Raw genomic sequence first — 21,899 nt, forward strand, 5'->3', positions numbered from 1 at the left:
CTTGCTTCAGAAATTTTGAAAAAGCCCCATATTATTTATGGAAAATGTGACGGTATTTTAGTTTACTGTTTTAAACGTAAACATAATATCCATAATTCGTTATCTTGGGAGAATCGGACCCGCATCACGTGTTTTTACATGACCCTTGATCAAGTGAATGCATAGAAGGTTACATGTAGGTATTATAACCGAGACGGACAGAGTGGGCCTCTCAACTCCTTCTTCATCGATGCCTTAGTATCAGAGCAGAACATCCCGTAATTATAATAGGTAATGTGTTGCATGAATTTTGACAGACTGTATATCTTCCGCAGAACTAGCCAACCTCGAGTTGATAATTAAATATAATCAACAATTTCCTGACAGTAAACTTGCGTATTGTGTAATATTTTGACTAACAGAAGTTGCAATGTAATAGCATGCGTATATATATATACATATATATATATATATATATATATATATATATATATATATATATATATATATATATATATATATATATATATATATATATATATGGCACAACGGGAGCGTTGTCAACAAGGATAAATATATTTATTTCCGAACAGTTTCGGGAGGGGACCTCCCTTCATCAGGGGATGAGTTATCCCCTGATGAAGGGAGGTCCCCTCCCGAAACTGTTGGGAAATAAATATATTTATCCTTGTTGACAACGCTCCCGTTGAGCCATATCCCATACCTTCACGAAGACTAACTGGCCCATTGAATTATTACTCCCACTATATATATATATATATATATATATATATATATATATGTGTGTGTGTGTGTGTGTGTGTGTGTGTGTGTGTGTGTGTGTGTGTGTGTGTGTGTGTGTGCAAATGACATTAGCAACGTCGAATAATTGTTTAGCTATCACTCAGCGCCTTGGTTGTGGATGAGCCCCAGCTGTTAAAATTTGATGGATATAACAGCAAGAAGTTTTCTTTACAATCACCTGATTGACTATAACCTTGTTCCGTCTACGTTTTTTTTTTTCAGGGACCATTCATACGTTCCCTGTCGCCTCACCGCCAAACGTACCCACGATTTCTGGCCAAAAAATGCAGATCGTTGAACCAATGCACAATATTCAGCAAGCTCAGTTACCATTTAATCCCGAAGGTGAATAATTTTAGAGGTATTTCGTTATTTGAATGTTTGATTCCTATGACAATGGCTTCATATGAATGATCAAGATATGACAAGTGCACATGCTTCATAGAGCTAGATTTCGCAGCTATTGAACAATAGTTTTCGGGTCTTTTAGTGAAATGACGCTTGACCCGTTCATCGCAGTAGATCATAAGGTGGACGAAAATGGCAAAGCAGAGTAATAATTGTAATAGACTGTATGCTAGTATGCTACAAAAAAATGAGATAATGCGTGATGCGAATATTCTTTTTTTTTTGGTAAAATTGTGGATGTTTTGTAAGAGAATACCATACGTTGATTTTATTATTAATGTAAGCATGTGCTTGAAAAAGCATGCTATATAGAGGAAGTTGCATCGTGTAATAGGCTTCAGAAGTTTAACGACCAAGACCAACTAGAAAAGGCTGAATATTGCAGCTGCTTCGCCAGGCAGCCTTAAATACTGATTTTCGGCATGTTTTAAAATACGCCAGCAAACGAGTGCAGTTCAACTCATTGCACTCACGAATTGCTGGAAAATTTAAGGCTCTCTTTATCCCATTCATCCCGAATTCAAAAACCAACTTTATTCTTATTTTGCGTTCTTTTCGTGTGTTTTGTGCGTTTGGTAAAGTATAGCCGGTATTCAAAAATAATTTTTTGTTATCTTTCACCTCGTTACTATTTTCGTGTCGCTATAGCATGTACAGGGTACATACACTTAAGGTAAATATAAGATAAGAATATGGGTTGTTTTCACGCTAGCTTTACGTTACTTGGCGAATGTTTTGTTCCAGTGCTGAGCGGCATGCCTGTAAATGGTCAACCGGAACTAATGTTTGGATCGGGAATGGACATATTCGGTGACCGTAAGTAATTACGCACATCTTTGAAATAAGAGCGCATGCAGATTGGCTTACTTGCAACAAGTATATTATTCTAATTTGACTCATTCGCTGTGCACATCTCTGCAAACATCCATCGGACGAATAGTTGAAGAACCAGAAAATCATCATTATTATCATCATCACCATCAGCCAGACTACGTCCACTGCAGGACCAAGGCCTCTCCCATGTTCCGCCAGTCAACTCGGTCTTGTGCTTGCTGCTGCCATTTTACACCCGCAAACTCCTTAATCTCATCTACCCACCTCACTTTCTCTCTCCCGCTAACCCGTTTGCCTTCTCTGGGAATCCAGTTAGTTACCCTCAATGACCAGTGGTTACCCTGCTTACGCGCCTCATGCCCGGCCCATGTCAATTTCCTCTTCTTGATTTCAACTATGATATCCTTCACCCTGGTTTGTTTCGTGATCCACTCTGCTCTCTTCTTGTCTCTTAAGGTTACACCTATCATTTTCCTTTTCATCGCTCGCTGCGTCGTCCTCAGGTTAAGCTGGAACCTCTTTGTAAGTCTCCAGGTTTCTGCTCTGTAGCTAAGTACCAGCAAGATGCAGCAGTTATATACCTTCCTTTTGAGGGATAGTGCCAATCTACCTGTCATTTTTTGAGAGTGCTTACCAAGTGTGCTCCACCCCAATCTCATCATTCTAGTTCCTTCAAGCTCGTGGTTCGGCTCCGCGGTTATTACCTGTCCTAAGTAGACATAGTCCTTTACAATTTCAAGTGCACTATCACCTATCCCGAAGCGCTGTTCTCTTCCGAGGTTGTTGTATACATTACTTTCGTTTTCTACAGATTATTTTGAGACCTATCTTTCTGCTGTCTTTGTCTAACTCCGAAATCATGAGTTGCAATTCGTCCCCTGAATTAATCAGCAATACAATGTCATCGGCGTAACGGACGTTACTAAGGTATTCTTCATTAACTGTTATCCCTAACTCTTCCCATTCTAGAACTCTGAAAACCTCCTGTAAGCATGCAGTAAATAGCATTGAGGAGATTCTATCCTTGCCTTACACCCTTCTTAATTGGTATACTGTTAGTTTCTTTATGAAGCAGTATGGTATCGGTTGATCCCCTGTAGATTTCTTCCCCGATGTTTATATATGCTTCGTCGATGCCCTGATTCCGCAGTGTCTGCATGACGGCTCATATTTCTACTGAATCAAACGCCTTCTCGTAATCTATGAAGGCTATGTATAGTGGTTGGTTATATTCTGAGCATTTTTCTAACACCTGATTGATAGTAGGAGCATGGTCGATTGTTGAGTAGCCTGTTCGAAATCCTGCTTGTTCCTTTGGTTGAATGAATTCTAATGTTTTCTCTACTCTGTTAGCAATTACCTTTGTAAATAGCTTGTATACTACAGAGAGCAAGCTGGTCGGCCTGTAATTATTCAAGTCCTTGTCATCTCATTTCTTACGTATTAGGATGATGTTTGCAATCTTCAAAGATTCGGTTACTCTTCCCGTTAGGAGACACCTCGTAAGCAGGGTGGCTAGTTTTTCTAACACGATCTATCCTGCCTCTTTCAGCAGATCTGATGTGACCTGATCCTCACTAGCAGCTTTACGTCTTTCCATGCTCCCCAAGGCTTTTTTTACTTATTTTATTATTACTGTTGGGTTGCCATCTAGGTTACTGCTAGTTCTTGAATTAAGATCGTGGTTGTCCCGGCTACTGTAAAGATCTCTGTAAAAATCCTCCGCTATTCTAAGTATTCTATTCATATTGGTAGTCAGTTTTCCTTCCTTGTCCCTTGGTGCACATATCAGCTTTTTGCCCATCCGAAGTTTCCTCTTCACTGCTTTGATGCTTCCTCCGTTCTTCAGAGCGAACTGAAAACCACAGCTCAAATTGTTACCTTGGTCTCAAAAACAATTTTCACCACGAATGTTCACTAGAATCTGTGCGCACTATACTTGATACATTTTATTGTAAAACACATTATCAGTTTTTTCCTTTCCTCACTTTATTACGCGAGAGAAAGAGAACATTATATACCTTCATACCATAAATAGGTCTTTCTGGATTGCATGTTTAATTGGTCTAAGGTTTCCTTGCCGATTTGTCCTGCTGCACATGTGTAGTGGTAATTTGTGCCTTATGTATCAGGATAGAGAAGGGTGGCTTTGACTTACATCAGCAACAAGCTGCATTGCTGTTCTTCTTGTGATAACATTTGTTTATCATTTCAGACATACTGCCGATCCCAATGGAAATTTAGCAGGAAGCGCGCACACAAATTAAGCATATACAAGAAAGAACATTTCAGAGATAACAATATGAAAGATATATAAGGAGGTTAAACGTAAAATCACTTAAGAACACTTATGGCAAGTATAAACAATGCATTCACACACAGTTACAAAGAACACGCTATGAAAAAGGGAAAAAAAAGAACAATAATGATAGAAGTTGTGTGTACTAAGAAAACATATATTATATGTCAATATGTTGTTACAGAATGAAAATAGTGTCATAACACAGATCAAAATGGCAATGCTTCAACTTTTGTCGCAATGTCTTTTGCAGCACTACAAAGGTTTTCTAGGAAAGCAGGCCCGCCCCCTCGAGAGCCCATCAGCCCCGCCAACTCTGAAAACGCGCCCTGCAAATGTGATGAGGCAGCCATGGAACAAAGTAAGTCTTCGCAGCACTTTTACTTGTGCAATACTTGTACTCGCGGTTCTTCACAGCCACTATACTTGTAAATGGAAACTGAGAAGCAAGATCTGCAAGGCACCTAAGAGCAACTGTTTGGGTTGCGAAAAAAATATCCAGTAGTCAGAGTAGCCTAAACATACACGTTACACTGCATGGATGGTCAAATGCAGGGGACTATAGATGCTCACTCATAGCGGCATTCCTTTTTTTTTTTTCACGAGCACATTGAGCTACTTTTCGAGATAATGCACGAATCGAGACGATTTTTTTTATTTGGAAAGATTCTGATTTCTTCAAAGCTACAAACACCGCTGGGAAGAACATCTATAAATGCACTGAAAAATATTTCGTGCGTGTTTTCAAGACCATGGGAAGAAGCAACATAGAATGTTAGTTTGACCGTGGCCCTTTAATATTGAAGGACCATGGTTTGACTTATGCATTGCAATGTTCGATGCACTTAACTTGTAGACGAAACATGAAAATACAGTGAACTGAATTCGACCAAACAATTTCCTTTCAGTTGAATATGTTATATCGATACTTTTTATAAAGCTATTATATTACCCCCACCCCCTCTAGGCTCATTTGCATTGCTCTATATTAGTTCACAGCTCATTAGCGGTTGCTTTTCGACATGATATTTCTACACTTTTTTTTTCATTTCTGCTGTGTATACTAGAATCTGTCGTTGTCACTATAGGCTGCGGTCATTGTATATGTCTCCAGGTACCAAGTGGTCAAGCAGAATTTCGCATCATGAACTCCTAAGATATATATACGTGATAAGTACGCCTTTTTACCTTAAAGCAGGGTCTTGTTCTTCCGACAGCCCCGGTTCTGAGTTTGTGTTGACCTCGTTCGTGGTCTGATTCTTTGTTCTGTCTATATCAACCGTTGAGGTTCTTTTTTAGTCGGCTATGACAACTAATTTTTTTTAGTCGAAGTATTGCATCTCTCTTCTGAGATCACAAACGACGTTGCTGTAAAAACTTTGCTATAAAAGACTTAAAACAATATTTTTTTTCTACAAATAAAATCCGGCGTGCTTTTTTTGCACAGCTATTGATGTAATCTACACTTCCCCACTCCCCCTCCCCAAAAAAAATATAAAATATCGCACTTGTTACCGCCTTAGGGATTGATCGAGCACTTATATATTTTTTAATAATTTTGTATAAATTTTTTTCAGTGAAGAAACATCTTATGAGCATTATACCCAAAGCACATGGTGGAGTGGTGCCAGAAATCCAGGTCAAGTGTCAATGCAAGAAAGTCGTCTCTCCGGGATCGACTTATCAGGTATGAGTACGTCGTTAACAAATAAATTAGATAGTATCATGTTACTTGCCACCGACACACGTACTCGTGAACAAAAGAATGGGGCGGATTTCAAAAAAAAAACTGCCGTAGCGCAGCTTCGATGAAGTAAAAAGACGCATATGTTCTACGGCTTATTTATCGTGCCATTAGATTGTTGTACGATCGTAGAGCCACACAAGTTGCACACTGTAGCCAATGCAATAGCCAACAATCAGCCAATACTAGTGAATAACAACTTGCACCGCTGTTATTAGAAAAAAATGCGGTATGTTTCACACGAACTATCCGCATTTTAAAACTAAGGTTTTATAGTCGGTTATGAAGTAAATATAAAGACATGCTTCGCCAGTGAAACACCGGCGCGCTTGCCAATCACCCATGTAAAGTCGTGCCATCCATGGCCTCCTTTGGAACCGTAAGTACGTTTTTGTTGGCGCTCACCTAAATACCACGCACATTGAGAATTAAAAGTTCGTCATTCTCTCCCAGAATACGCTTTAGCCTACGCAGTGATATCAGAATACCTGATCAAATTTGGCGGGGTGATCAAATTTTTCACTTATAACCAGCAAAACGAACTTGTGTCTGTATGAGAATGCCAACTATCTGAAACGCGCACAATGCGTTTGACGTCAAAGAAAGGAGAAAATTTGATTGGGTGGAGTATTTGTGCCAGTACTCTCCAGAAGGACAGGGGCAGTAATAGATGTGGGTGGAGCTTTTATTTTTTTATGGTTTCAATAGACTGTAGTGTGTATTTCTGCTTTAGTATTGTTTTTATGTAGCGTGTACATCCTTCGTATCACTGCCTATTTTTCAACGAAAGTGTTTTATGCCGGGAGCAGCATTGCTCCACTGAATTATTTCCGACACGGGAGTCACGCTGTAAAAATATACACTAACAGATGGCAAAGAAAAAAAAAGAAACTAGATTTCCGTCCCCGGGAGTCGAACCTACGACTTCTCACTCCGCAACGCGTGGCGCCAATCGACTCGACAACAGAGCGTGCGTTCTAGTTTTTAACAGTGAGCTATTTATATACACCATTTGCTGTTGGCGATACCCGGAACTTGTTGGCTTCTGCGTGTTCTCGTTATCGTTTGCGAGATCAGGCGAAGGGCTTGGAGGACGCGCCTCACGCCTTGCGATGCACGCGCGCCTCTGCAGAGCGTGGTTGCTTGTGCTCGCGCTTGTCTGATCATAGGGCGGCTCGAACATACAATGCTTTCACGGCAAGTTTGCGTTCAAGTCACAGAGAGCACGAACGTCACTTCGCTCGCTGCGGAGCCCGCGTTTGCGAAAGGAGCGCGCTGCTAAACCACCAAAAAGTAAGAGTTGTACAGTTGTTGGCCCTCCTCCTGTGTATACTTGTGCGTTCGTTTACTATGTCTTTCATTGTGCTTGCGCAGAGCGCGTTAAGTGTCTAGCTGTGACAACTGTTTGTTCGCGTTCGTCACATGAATGTTCTTTCATGCGTCTTTAATGCTTCAGGAGCGCGCTGCAAGTTTCGAGATGCTTGCCGTTTCTCTCGTGACGTTACAATTTATTCATTCCTTCACGCCTGTGGGGAAACAATGTACAATAAACTCTCAACGTCCTCTTTGAAAACACGTTTCACTTTCGTGTTACACCGATCTCGATGTCCAAATTATCAGCCATGATTTTTTCTTCCTATTATAGCTCATAAAAAGTGTTTTGATGCTAAATAAAGGACTGCTTTTAAACTCAAACCGCTACCCAAAAAATGATTCGCGTTAAAATATGTAGCAATACAAAAGATAGTATGTTGTGTAACCCGGTGTCTCAAAGTGGTAGCTATCGCGTGGAAATACTAATTCTAGGAACGGCCGCAGTTTACTCGCCAGTTATTTTATTGAAGTTTTAATCAATCAAGTAGTTAAGTTATGAAGAATTAGAAATCGTTGAACACTTTTTCTGAACACACTACAGCATTTTTTTATGTATGAGTACGTGAACGGCATACTGCTGTTTTGTAGCAGAGTACAAATGGTACTTTAAATCCCCTTTCGTGTTATAAACGTGTGTTATAAACACTGTGGAAATATTCCAATCACAGCTAAAGACGAAAAAAAAATTTTTGTCTAGCAGAAATACAGTAGGCAGGGAGATAGTTGCCTAAATTGTCATCTACATTTTTAAACAATACCTGAGTTGGCCACGTGCAATCATTTGGGACGTTTGGCATGACATTACCCATTAGTGAATGTCTTCGTTGTACATTTTCTCTATACTAAAATATATAAAATTGTGCCATGTTTTATTTCTCGTTTTCTAAGGGCAATCAAGACCATTTGCTTTTCCAAATGCTGCGAGAATGTACTTGTTCTATGAAAATAGGTGTCTTAGTGTCCGGGCTGCGTTTTTGTTGAATACATACAAAAGAAGTATGTGACAACTACACACCAAAAGGTAAAAACTCGCACGATATCTTATGCATCTGTATAAAACGACTTTCAAGACGACAACGTCTTTTTTTTCTTCTCAGCCAATGTATTTATTAACCCCACCCCCTACTGAAAGCATTCTGCACTTAACGTAGTTATGCACTGCCCCCGGAATCGGAGGCCTTGCAGTCCTTTTTTTTTTGCACTGCATCTGGATTTGCATTGTCTCCAAGATAGGCCCAACTTTCACCAAGATCATCACGTGATGTGAGATAGTAATGACATCACAAATTTTTGTGTCTATGGCGTCATGGCGACGTCATTACTTGCTGATTTTTTCACCACGCGTGTTGGTGCCCATGCTGGTAAATTTTCATTTCGATGAGGCATACGAGTATAAGGCTTTCGCCTAGATGACTCAAGGAACTGCTTTGTCGCAATGCACGAAAAAGCAGTTCAGAAGGCCAGAACTTACCATGTATATACGAAACCGATTACAGGTTTTGCAGCGCCGTGATTCCAGAAAGTGACCGGACGCACGACGACGATCGTGAGAACGTACGCATTCTACTGAATCAGCATTGGGTATCATTCACGCAGAACGGTTCCTCCTACATTTTTGCACGGTCATTGAGCGCTTAATAAACAGATTGTCATCACTGTTCTACAGTGTTAATGATTGTATGCTCAAACAAATATATAAAAGAAATGGCACAAAGTGTACTCGTAGTAGAATAGAGTAGACCTCTGAATGTGTAGCGTGCACCTACTCTGGGTGATTGGCCGAGAACCGGATAGTTTTTATAGCCTGATTCTTTAACAAAAGCTTAATATTGGTCTATTTAAAAGAAAGAAGATGAAACATGAGGAAATTAATAATGGAATGATAAAATGTTATGGATTACAAGCAATGAAGTGGAAAATATGAATTGAAAAATAAGTTTTAAAATGTAAGAAATACGAGCAATAATTGATTTTAACGCTTGAGTTTCTTTGAACCTTTGAAGATCTTCTGCAATGTGTCAGCAATCTTCCCATTACTGCGACCCAGAAACAAAGCCTCGAAAGAAAGTACGTTTCGCACATTTAAATAAATGGAAGCGGAAAACGGCTTCTAAAGCATTCTTGTGCAAGTCATAGTATCCACTTCAGAAAATGAGATAACTCGGTTGACTAATTTACTCCGCAAAAAAAAAGAACAACGAGGGGAGGATGCCAGAGCAGCCTTGTGTGAATATAAATTTAGCTGTGGAGTCTGACAACGCAGTCTAGTGATTGCGATTTCCATTGCTCGAGTTTGAGAAGCGTTACTATTTCACTGATCAATGAAGTGCTTGAATTCTAATGTGGATGTTATTGAATGTGCCGAAAATTCACTTAATATTATCTTCTTAATGAAATGTTCGCCCAAGGGGACCAGAGTGATGGAAACACTGCTCACGCCACCGCGGAGAAACAAGTCAATAGGTGCATCATCAATGTGCAGAGAGGTCGTCCATAGGGGACGATCCTAACCAGGGGAATTCCGAGACACCAGTGCAGCCTCAAGTTGAGTACCACAAGAAACCGAAACTGCTCCTGCATGAAATGAAAAAAAAAACACAGCAGATACTACTCGAAAAACAAAAAGACTATCCCAGTACTTAGCCACCCAACCAGCACCACACACAGGCGGGGCATCGAACTACAAAGGACGGGCGCCGAGTATTTGATTGCGTCTTTTACATTCAATCTATGACACGTACCGACTCTGGAGGATTAGCCAAGAAGGCGAAGTTGAAAATTTCGTCTCCTTTTTTTTTTCATCTTCGTCCACGTCTCTTATCGCGCTGCAATTGGTCTAAAATTAGTAGAAAATGTTAAGTACAGGTAGACCTCCAAAAACAAAAACGAAAAATTATTCCACATTTCAATCGAGGACGGGTTTGACCGAGGACCAGTCCTTATTCTGGTTGGTTGGTATCTCAACACCTTGGCGCAACACACCTATAGGGGGATAGGCCATGAATGGGACGGTGCCTTGCTTTTTAAATTAATTTACTTCTTTAAAGGGAGGGTCGTTCATCCAAGTCGAAGCAATGACTTTTTTTTTTTTTGCGTGCGCGTGCACTTCGTATTACTACAGACTGGGATATACGCAAATACACAATGACCTCTTGAATAAATTGCAAGTTCAAAACACCTTGCGAGTCCTCTTTCGTGCCTTTGTATACAATGATTGTACGCAATCATCACCGAGGTATACCAATCAAAGACAAAGAAGAAGAAGATGAGCCATATGCGCCAGCGGTTGGTGTTCGGCACTTTGGGTACTGGCATTCAAGCCCGCTTGCGCAAGTGGTGAGTGCACTGTCATTGTTCTGCTCAAGAATAACGTTGAATTACGTTTCGCTTTCGTTCTTAAATAGCGGTAAGGATTTCGCTCCTTATATAGTAGACCGTGCAGTGTTGCTAGGCAAGCATGCTCTAGCTTGCACCATTTTCTTCTTAATGACTATATAACCAATACATATTCTTAATGACTATATAACAAATACATATCTAATGAAACTATACCAGATGAAGCATAGGGTGTACTCATCTTGTTTTATTTTTTATCTTTTTAAGTGTGTTTACTTTTACCTAAATTGCAAGGAACCGATAATGGAAGAAAATTCACCCTTTTCCGCTACTGGTATCCGAACCCACGACCTCGGCTATACGGTATGACAGCACCAAGTCTTGGTTGAAGGCTGCTCGTACGAACAAGAAAGCCCATAATAATTAAAAAATCAGAAATGTGCAATTTCGGGCTGTTATATCTGGTAAGCCATGTTTAGTGGCGCCAAAAACTTAACGCAAGGAGTGTGGCAGCTTGGGCTAGTTGGTATGGCATGACGATAACGCGAGAACAAAACGACGACACAGAGAAAAGAAGGACACGAAGTTGGAAGTTAGCGCTCGTGTCTTTCGTGTCCTTCTTGTTTGTGTGTCGTCGTTTTGTTCTCGCGCTATAACTATCGTTAACACAAGGCACTTGAGAGAGTGTACAGAGTTCTACAACCTGTCAGGTACAAACTTCCTTTATTTGTTATTTTTTTTCATGTTACGTCTCAGCAAATACAAATGAAATATATAGGGACTCCCAACACTTGGGGAGACCTAACCAAAATTTCTTTCATTAGTTCTTGCGTTTATTAGGAAGTAGGAGTAGCAACGCCCTTTTGTTACTTTTGAAATAGTAAACAGATCCAAGAACTCGCCTTCTTGCCATATTTTTTCTCCCTTTTTTTTCTCTTGTTGCCGCTGTTCTTGTCATGTTCCTCTTTTGGATTCGGGAACGCAGGCGTGGCTTTCTACTGCTTGCCTGGATGTCGTCGCGGCCGCAGGCCGCCTTGTCCGGTGAGCTGGACGACGCTATCTCGAGGAAGGCCCAATCGACGCCTTTCTACTCGCTGAAAGCGTCGCAGGGCGCGCTCACGAACGACTCCCTGTCGAACTTCACCTGCATCGCGGTCACCAGCGCAGACGTCAGTTTCTCCTGGTCCCTCGACGGAAAACCACTCGATGAGGCGTTCACGGGCGAACCTCTCCGCGTCCCCATTTATTTCACGGTGAGCACCACACACAGCTCTCCCTGCCCACTAAGCGATGCTCATGCTAACCCTACTGTAGCGTATCTCCATTCGCATGCCCATATATCGTGTGCATGGGAGGGGTGTCAGCCCTATACATTGACATAATATGGAGAGAGAGTCGCTGCAACTAAACGGTACAAAACTGTGCCTTTCCGACCAGCGTAGGACTGCAGAAACGCGTCGGATGATGGGGGCATGGCGTATCGATAATAGCAGTCCCGCTTGCGTAAGCCAACCATCGATTAACTTGCGGAAGCTCCATCTAGATTACATGTGCTTCTCGGCTATCCTACGAAGTGCTGACCACTCGTCGTAAACTCGTTCACGGCGCAAGTTTTGTCAACAGGGCCTCATGAAGTGTGAGGCCCACAGGACGGCTTTGTGCTTTCCCACGGTAGAGTGCCCATGGTACTATAAACCGTTACCCACTTTTTCTTAACACACAAGATGAAATAAAATGCATTGACCGTTGTATTTCACGTAGACCAGTGCGAGTCCACCAGGTTGATAGGTTCGCCTATTGCATGGACATGCGCAGATACATTTTTGTACCTTCTTTCTTTTCCGCCGTTGTGCGCTTCTTCAGTTGTACATGTAAGCGTTTGCGGTGTCCTGACTATTTTCCTGCGTTTGTGTTTGCACGACTTGTCTCTTTTAAAATGAATACGTACCAACTAGTTTAGATTAGATTTGTGGGGTTTAACGTCACAAAATTACCATATGATTATGAGAGACGCCATAGTAGAGGGCTCCGGAAATTTCGACCACCTGTGGTTCTTTAACGTGCACCCAAATCTGAGTACACGGGCCTACAACATACCAACTAGTTCAGTGCTCTGGCATGCTAATATTATGATTGGCTTAGCGGTTGTGTCAGTATTCCCGCCAAAATTTACCTAGACGCTGAAGTTTCCGCTCTAAAACTATCGATACACAAACGTGAATCTCTACGATAATGTCATCTACCTGAAACAAACATTCTTGAAACATATCAACTAAGTGGTGGTGTGTTAGCGGACCAGTGGCGATTAAAGCAGCAAAGAATAAAGATTTTTTTTCTGTTGCAAAAAGTGGCGAACACAGCATCCTTCGCCCTTCCCCAGGTTCCACGTTAGTCGAGCTAAAATAGTACTAACTGGTATTAAAATAGTTTGTCAAATATAGCACCCCTTGTTGTTCTAGGCGTCTTCTGGTGCAGAGTTTTGTTGTCAAGCTGATGGCTGCTGTTGTGAATTAATATATATATTTCGTGTAATAATTTAATTTTTTCGATTATACATGCAAAGTTTTTTTTGTATTGTGAATGTTTATTTAGCACTACCACTGTTACGCCCAGCGCGAGCAGGACCTCGTCAGGAGGTAAATTACCTCCTTTTGTCCTGACCGCGGGCAATGCAGTTGTCACGATAGCCAACAATACAATTGTGTGCAATTGTATTGTTGGCTTCTAAAGTAGTGCTTCCTCCTTCTTTCTTTCTTTCTCTCTCTCTCTCTCTCTCTCTCTCTCTCTCTCTATATATATATATATATATATATATATATATATATATATATATATATATATATATATATATATATACACACACATATGGAGGCATATACCCAGCACCTCCACCACTTGTAAGATGGCGTCGAGTACACTCAGGACTCTCCTTTATTGACTCGAGTATGTGCCCCACAACCTAAACTTGACTGGTGATGATGAGTATGTACAGATGAAAAGATGGGACGCATAAATAATGCTCACAATATATATATATTCTCACTCACAATCAGGGCATCGACCTACACGTGAGCATCGCCGGCCTGAACGGGTCCCTACTTTCGCCTGGTCAGCGCACCAGCGTCACATGCCGCATCCAACTCCTGCGCCACATTCCCGCCGCCTTCCGTCTGTCCGCCACCGTTCGGGCCGGCGTCGAGCGACTGCACAGCGACTTCGGCGACCAGTGCCCGTCTCCTGACCCGTCTTCGGCGCGCGTCGCCGCCAGGGAGTGCGTGGGCGAAGGCGTCCTGTGCAACAAGCGACCTCTCGGGGAAGGTCTGTGCCTGTGCGACCCGTACGAGGCGGTGCGCTACGACGAGCTGCAAGCCTGCCTGCTCCGCAAGAAGCTGGGCGATGCGTGCCTCGTCGACGAGCAGTGCGACGAGCGCAACCAGCGCTGCTACCACAACCACTGCACCTGCCAGGTGTTCTGACTGATTCCTGACTGATCTATTATCCTCTAAAAAAAAGTCGCTAAGTTATCTGTTGTGAAAACAATCGGATAGTGAAGCTGTGAGCGCACGAGTTCGTGTGATACGCTAGCGAGATCACTTGCACCACCAACATAAAGCTTAGTAGATAGAGCTCAGATCTCAGATAGAGCTCTGATCAGAGCAGATAGATCTTGTTCAATTTTGCCTTGAATAAAAGCAAACCAAACCAAACCAAACCAAATAATGCTTAGAAGATTCCAACCATGGCGACGTTTGGGACGTCGCGTTACTGATACTGTTATTCGCCTCTTCATTTATACCACCCTTGGTATGGCTCACTCTGTCCTTACAGTCATATTTTCTCGTGAATGAAAGACATATAAGCACGAGATGAAGGGTATACACTGTCATACGTTTCATTATCGCATATTGAAAGAACTGAAAAAGCAGGGGACGAGTTTTTCATTGCAGGATTCATTCGAGCTACGCGAACGCACGTGCAGCCAGAATGCCTCCCTGAACGGCATCTGCGACGCGTTCCGGCTGTGCCCGGAGGGAAGTGCCTGCACGGACAACCTCTGCAAGTGCGCCGAGGGCTTCTACAGCTGGGGAGGCAGTTGCCAGAAACGGCTGCTCTCCGAAAGCCAGGTGCGTGATTTATCGTTCCGTAAGACAGAAAACGACAGTATTTTACTTTTTTTTTCGAACTGTAAAGCTATAAGGACTGTTTTGGTCTTTTCCTTGTGTGGAGCTTGTCTTGTCCTGCAACAATAACCAGCACCTGTCCATAGCTCACCCTGTACTTCCAAGTAAAATAAATGGCGCGCTTGTATAACATGGCTGGTCTGACGGTGAATAAATTGACTTCCGTAATGTTCTCAATCAATTATTGTGAGTAGGCACCGTATCACTGCTTTGTAACAGCAGGTTGTGCAGCTAATTGTTGTCACAAGTGCTGTAGGTAGGAAGCCGACCATAAAACAGAGGCTTCGCAAATGCGTGGGTGGAAAGCCTATAGACCCAAACCCTGGTCATCTGGGATGGGGTAGCTAAGCCTTCCCTTTGTCCAACCTTCAGTTTGCGTTCTGCTCGGACAGTAATGCAAGCAGACGCAGTCATCCGCGCTTATCGGCGTAACAACGTTGCGTACTATTTCCTTACCTCCCGCGCTTATCGGCGTAACAACGTTGCGTACTATTTCCTTACCTCATGTTCAGAAACGCTCCTTGACTTTAACTTGACTTGCCATCGTCTTCAAGGCAGCGGGCCCGAAAGGCGCTTGTGCTGCATTGAAGGCGCTGGCAAGTCAAATTCAAGGAGCGTCTCTAAATAAGGAGGTTACATATAGTAAAGCTAGCCCAGGCACTTGCAGTGTGTAAACCGTGAACATCCGTTCAATCCTTATGATCAATACGAGAAGCCACATTCCCAGAGGAATGGAATGGAATGAAAAAACTTTATTTCAGTCCTGCAGAACGCACTTAGCGCGTAGCGGGCGTCTCCCACGTAGGGACCGACAGGAAGTACCTGGCGGCCGCTTCGTGGTCCTGCCGGATGGCCCATTGCTGGTCGGCGAGAAGTGAGCTCCTGAGGGACCTCTCCCACTTGCCTGACGTAGAGTCGGCAGGAGTTGTTCTACACTCTCAGAGCATGTGTGCAAGTGTCGCTGTGTGTCCACATGATGGACATGTGTCGCTGGGGTATGCATCGGGATAATAAATGTGAAGCGTGGCAAGGTTTGGGTACGTGTGTGTCTCTAATAGTCGTAGGGTTAATGCCTTCGGTCGGTTAAGTTACGGATGTGGTGGTTGAAAAATGCGGCGTTCCAGGTAAAAGTGCTTTGTAATTTCATTGTACGTAATTGGTGCATCCCGATTGGTATCTAATCCAGCAAGATAAGGTTGCCCTGTGGCAGTGCGGTCGGTAAGTGCGCGCGCTGCATTATGGGCGATCTCGTTGAGGTTGGATAGGGCACCGGGCACCTGGCCGAGATGGGCGGGGAACCAAATGACAGTATGGTGCTTCAGGGCACTAGGGTCCGCATTGCGCAAGATACGTAACGCCTGGTCGGAGATGACTCCGCGTTCGCAGGCTTTGATGGCTGGCCTGGAGTCGCTGTAGATGAATTCCCGTTTGCTGTCGAGCATAGCTATAGATATATAGCTACTTGCTCCGCTACTTCGGGGTTTCGGGTGAGGATTGTGGCAGAGTTAAGAGTTTGCTGCGCGGATGATACCTCGACCACGGCGAAGTCTCGGTTGTTGCGATAGGCAGCGGCGTCCACAAACGAGACGTTGTCCGCTTCCATATCTATGCGCTTAAGAATGGCGGTCGCCTGTGCAAGGCGCCTGCCTCTGTTGTATTCGGGGTGTACATTTCGTGGTATGGGAGTGATCGTGATAAGGTCGCGGATTTCACGGGGAATTAGAGTCAACTCTGGGGGGTCTCTGGCCCTCGAGGAGAAGAAGCCGAGCTCGTTCAGAATATGGCGGCCCGCCTTGGTGGTAGTGAGTCGGGTCAATTGCACGCGTTCCTGAGCTTCGGCGATCTCTTCTAGCGTGTTATGTACGCCAAGCTCGAGGAGTTTGTACGTTGGAGTGGTGATAGAAAGGCCAAAGGCTCCTTTGACCACCTTGCGAATAAGCGCATTGAGTTGATCGCGCTCAGCACGTAGCCATTTGTGTATAGCGGCAACGTAGGTTAAATGGCACAAAACAAACACGTGTACGAGACGCAGCAGGTTGTCTTCTTTGAGTTCATGGTGCCTGTTGGCTACTCTATGTACGAGTCGTATGACATTCCCAGTCTTAGTCCTGAGCTTGTGTACTGTTTGGGTGTTGGTTCCGCGGGACTCGATGATCATGCCGAGGACCTTGATGGTGTCTACCCTTGGTACAGTACGACCATCTGTGGTGTGGAGGGTGATATTGCGTTCCGCCGGAGGTTTCCACCCTTTGGGCTTGGCACCCCGGCGTTTGGGCAAATATATCAACAGCTCCGACTTCGCGGGGGAGCACCTGAGACCGGTGTGGTCGAGGTAAGACTCGGCGGTGTCGATAGCCTCTTGCAGGGCGGACTCAATGAAGCCATCCGACCCTGTGGAGCACCATATGGTTACATCATCCACATAGATAGTGTGATTTAGCCCGTCTATTTTCGAAAGTCGTTCGGAAAGCCCCATCATCACGAGGTTGAAAAGTGTGGGCGAGAGGACGGATCCCTGAGGAGTGCCCCGCTGCCCGAGCTCCACTTCTTCCGACACTAGGTCTCCTACGCGGAGGACGGCTCTACGTCGAGTGAGAAAAGAGCAGATAAAGTTCCCAGAGGAATCCATTTTTTCATTATCGAATCACTGTTGCACGCTATCTTTCAGTACCATTCAAATCGGTGATTAAACCGCGTTTTATTTTCTTATTAACCGTTCTTTTAATCTAATTAGGCTCTATATAACGGCGTGTCCCGTGAATATATCGTGATTTCGGCACATTATGTTGTACGCATTGTGACTGGTATTGGCTTACACGTGTTCTCTCGGTGCGCAGGGCAAAGCGGCTATTGTTGGCATTCTGGCGGTGTCCACTTTGGCGGTGGTGCTGTCCCTGGCTGCCCTGGCGCTCTACTTCTACCGCCACTCGTGCCGGCCCTCGCTCATGGTCGAACGCACCGGATCATCGTGGGACTTCTTCCCCACCGCCACGACTCTCAAAAAAGACTCCCTCTGATACAACGAAAGCTACGTTCGTGACAACATACGGATATTGGGTTCCGTCACCTACTATTTTTGAGGCATTACCCCGCGATATTAAACGTGTGATGCATTGCTATTGCGCGTACTCATAGTGCCAATGCGCTCAACATTTCAATGGGTCAAAAGTACTTAGATCACTTACAAGCCTTCTTTCTGCTTTATAGTATATACAGTCGAACCTGCACATACATCACACCCATATATAACAAATTGCTTTTTATAAAACAGTTTTTAAATCTTATTTAACATATTTTTGATAAAATGTGCGTTCCTACGTGTGTGTGCGTGCGTGCGTGTGTTTTTTTTTTCAACAAAACAAAAATACAGCTGCTGTAACTATTCGCAGGGGTATCTGTGGGGATAAATAACATCATTGCGAATACCGGAACACTAGTGGCCTCTGGTCCTCCTCACGCCACCCCTCGAGGAGGACGACAGACCCTGTCTCCTCGCCACATCACGGGCTTGCTGGATAGCCCGTAGTTGATCTTCAAGGCTTGAGCTCTCTCACATTTTTCACCCAAATATATCACCAAGAGGAAATACGTGTAAAGGCTGCGCTCAAGTTTCGCATTAAGGAGCATCGGTCATTTTTAATATTTCGTATGTATACATAGCTGATCCCGCTTATAACAACACTCAAGTGCCACGAAAATTTCATTATTATAACCTCTGATTGCTATAAACAAGCAGCGCGACAAAAGCTAAGTAGGGAATGGCAGGATGTTGCGAGAAAACTGTGGTATCAGATGGGATAGGCGAACAGACGTCAGCAATAAGGATGACATGGTGGCCAATATTTTGGACAAATTTGTAAATTCGGGCACTTTCACGGAATCACCACAAGCCCTATGGAGCGAATGTATGACAACGCCTTAAGTTCCCTACGCTGAAGCTTAACCAAATGTTAACTGTTTACTTAAAAAGCATGTTCGAAAGTGCATTAACAGAAGCCACCCCCGCACCCACACCGTAGCAGAATTTAGAAACTAGGTTTGCCGCTACGTCAATATGCTAAGCGGCGAAGCATAAAACTAATCTGAAAGAGCGCTGAAAAATGTTGGGGGTTTTGCCGCAACATCATTGCGCTATGCAGTGGAGTGTAACACCAAATAGTGCTGTGTTACATTGGGAGTGTGGCAGTTCGGGCTAATTGGTATGACATCACAATAGTTATAGCGCGAGAACAGAACGACGACAAAGAGACAAGAAGGACACAAGCGCTAACATAAATCTAACATAACCTAGCACTCGTGTCCTTGTCTTTTTGTCGTCGTTCTGTTCTCGCGCTAAAGCTATCGTGGTACTTGGGGTTGTAGACGGGGGTTCGGCAGCTTTTACCTAGACAAGTGTGTTCCTCCAGGAAGGCGCGGAGGTTGGGAACATACACGTTGAGTATTGACTATGTTTGCTCTTGGAGGGGCAAACCCCCACCCCCCTTACTCGTATACGAAAGCACCGCCCCTGTGCGGAAGTGCGTTAGAGTTCTGCATGACGCTTCCCACGCTAGACGGCAATAATGCCTTGGCGGCTTTTTCGTTTTAGGAGGTCTACCGAACCGAAACTGACACTGGTTGGTAATGAACAGTCTATAATTAATTATATGTATTACATCGTTGTAAGCGATCTGCTGTATTGTGAGTTTTAGGCACCCGTCAACATATGAAAGCAAGAAAAATAAAAAAAAAACGTTTTGTGTCGGTGCCTTCAATAAAGATTATCTCAATGGATGAATGAGGTGAGGGAAGGGACGGGGGGGGGGGCTTTTTTCTGGTCCGAGAAGCACCTCTAGTGGTCCGAAATAGAAGCTGGTAGCTTTCGGCCTCCAAAATAGCTCACCGCGTGCCGGAATATCGGAGGCCTGCACTTGCGCCTTTCTTTGAGTACATTACAACCACTATGGAAACATTTGCAAGTTTGGGACTTGTTCCACATGCGGATTAGTCCACTCTTGTCATCGCATTTTGGCCAGCAGAAATCATGGCGTGTGCCTCATCGACGCTGATGCGCATGCGCTGACTACACCTTCCCGGAAAAATGTTCTATTAAAGGGGCGGGACACAGCCCTTCCTCCCCATAATCATCCACCATTGTTTAAAGTGCAGGGTTAGGGTCATATGCAGGCTCTTGGTTGAGGACCCCTTGATTCCAAGAACGGTTTATTGCCCAACTTAATCCTAGGAAAGCAGCGAACCGAAGGCATGTCATTGTGATAACCATGTCATCACTTCATCTTCACTTTTGCGTGATTTGCGAAGCTTGCTTTTCTTCGGAGAAAGGGACAGGAAGTGATCAGCCACGGAAAAACTGTGCACGTTCTTCCTTATTGCAACCCGCCACTTTCATTACGAGAACACCCCTATCTCGTCCCCGTATATTTCCATTTGCTCTACTGGCCAGATCTTCGCAAACCTCATCTGGTCAACTACTGATCAATTAATTTGACCACTGTTGGCATAGACGTGTCCTGAGGAAGGTACAAAGAGAGGCTAATGTGATAATAGGCATTGCTTTGTCATGATCTCTTGTGCTCTGAAAGCATTGTATTCACGCACCGTCCAGTTTAGCGGATGTTGTATATTAACCATGTTTTTGTTTTTTTTTTGTTTTTCTGCAAAATAATCTAGTTGCGAGTGCAGCGATGTCTCTTTCGATCCTTTTGTGCTTGTCTCCGTGTGCTGCTTCATAAGTAAACTTGAACTATTGCCAATTCGCCCAACTTTCTTTGTTACTGAACTTCATATATAGGACCCCGGCCTTGTAAAGCCCATCAGCATTTTCTGGTTTCCTTACGAAGAACCCAAGCGCGGCTTCACTCTGAAAATACATTTATTTAGACATTCGCTATTCTTTCTCGGAAGCTAGAAAACAAACTGAAGCGCACGACGGCTGCACCACAGTCCGCTATTTAGCTAGCATATTTATTTATTCATTAGAGCGACAAAACGGGTATCTGGATTACTTCCAGCAGTTGTTGTTTTTCTCTGGACATGTCGCATGCCCAATGGAGGGGATGGACCGAGTACAAGGTGACTTTTCCCAGTACTTTACGGATTGCTTCATTCATAGTAGCACTATAGTTAGTCAATTATGATTTGAACTGCTGATTACAAGTTTGAAAATATGTACTGTACATACAATTTAGCAGGAGAATTGTTTAGTCGCAGTTATGTATTCCTGAACGGCAAATAAAACATCCCTGCGACTGTACCCCACTGTAGAGGCTCCAAAAGGAAGAAGAACCGGTTCTGATAATTTGGTACAGATATTACATACGGAAAATGCCTAGCTAAATTACACAATCAAGCCCGTTAAAGAACCACAGGCAATCGAAATTTCGGGAGCCCTCCTCTACGCCGTCTCTCATAATTAAATGGTGATTTTGGGACGTTAAACTTCACATATCAATCAATAAAATTGCATAATCAAATCTTGGCCGATCCCCCTGAGTGGCTATGAGTGATGTTTGTGGATTCATCATCATCGTCAATTGCAGGCCCACCTTTAAAGGAGGTACGTGGTGCTAGTATGTTTTCCCTGAATAAATTCGATCAGCGACAAGATTATAAAATGTGGCAATTCCTTTCCTCCCGATTAGAGTAAATGCAAATAGGAAAAGTCAATAAACCTGATCTATGGAAGTAAAGATTGAGGGCGACGTGGCAACGAAATTATGTGGTGGAAACTTCCATCATCCATAATTGAGACAGGTCGCTGTGCCAAGGAAATAAAAAGTGGTTGCATTCTGGAGAAGCAGCCAGTGCAGGGTCTGATAAACTTTGCCTGGCTTTAAGCGCACCAATGCGCACGAGAAACAGGAGCACACTTACACATTTCTTTTGTATTTCAAACTCCCGCGGCTTGTAAGCGCGGCAAATTACGCGATTTCAACTGTAT

General features: G+C 43.6%; 2 protein-coding genes across 3 annotated transcripts in view; both read left to right on the forward strand.

The window, feature by feature from the left end:
* LOC142813939 (CRISP/Allergen/PR-1-like) overlaps nucleotides 1-9,072 on the forward strand; it is a 36,936-nt gene extending 27,864 nt beyond the window's left edge. For both annotated transcript variants that reach the window (XM_075891891.1, XM_075891892.1), the window contains exons 10-14: nucleotides 1,006-1,128; nucleotides 1,936-2,007; nucleotides 4,578-4,685; nucleotides 5,902-6,011; nucleotides 8,939-9,072. In XM_075891891.1, coding sequence (XP_075748006.1) covers nucleotides 1,006-1,128; nucleotides 1,936-2,007; nucleotides 4,578-4,685; nucleotides 5,902-6,011; nucleotides 8,939-8,968 — 443 coding nt within the window. In that variant the 3' untranslated portion in view covers nucleotides 8,969-9,072. The remainder of the gene's footprint in view (nucleotides 1-1,005; nucleotides 1,129-1,935; nucleotides 2,008-4,577; nucleotides 4,686-5,901; nucleotides 6,012-8,938) is intronic.
* A 2,626-nt stretch (nucleotides 9,073-11,698) lies between these two features.
* Nucleotides 11,699-18,181, forward strand: LOC142814373 (uncharacterized). Its single transcript, XM_075893101.1, has 4 exons — nucleotides 11,699-12,031; nucleotides 13,832-14,245; nucleotides 14,726-14,902; nucleotides 17,797-18,181. Exons 1-4 carry the CDS (start codon nucleotides 11,735-11,737, stop codon nucleotides 17,974-17,976), a joined length of 1,068 nt encoding a protein of 355 aa, XP_075749216.1. The 5' UTR covers nucleotides 11,699-11,734; the 3' UTR covers nucleotides 17,977-18,181.
* Nucleotides 18,182-21,899: the final 3,718 nt, after the last annotated feature.

This window comes from Rhipicephalus microplus, chromosome 4, assembly GCF_043290135.1.
Source record: "Rhipicephalus microplus isolate Deutch F79 chromosome 4, USDA_Rmic, whole genome shotgun sequence".
Lineage (NCBI taxonomy): Eukaryota > Metazoa > Arthropoda > Arachnida > Ixodida > Ixodidae > Rhipicephalus > Rhipicephalus microplus.

Coding starts and splice junctions, on each gene's coding strand:
- LOC142814373 (XM_075893101.1), top strand. CDS start 11,735: ATGTTCCTCTTTTGGATTCGGGAACGCAGGCGTGGCTTTCTACTGCTT. Junction 12,032..13,831: donor GCGTCCCCATTTATTTCACG/GTGAGCACCACA, acceptor ACTCACAATCAG/GGCATCGACCTACACGTGAG. Junction 14,903..17,796: donor GGCTGCTCTCCGAAAGCCAG/GTGCGTGATTTA, acceptor CTCGGTGCGCAG/GGCAAAGCGGCTATTGTTGG.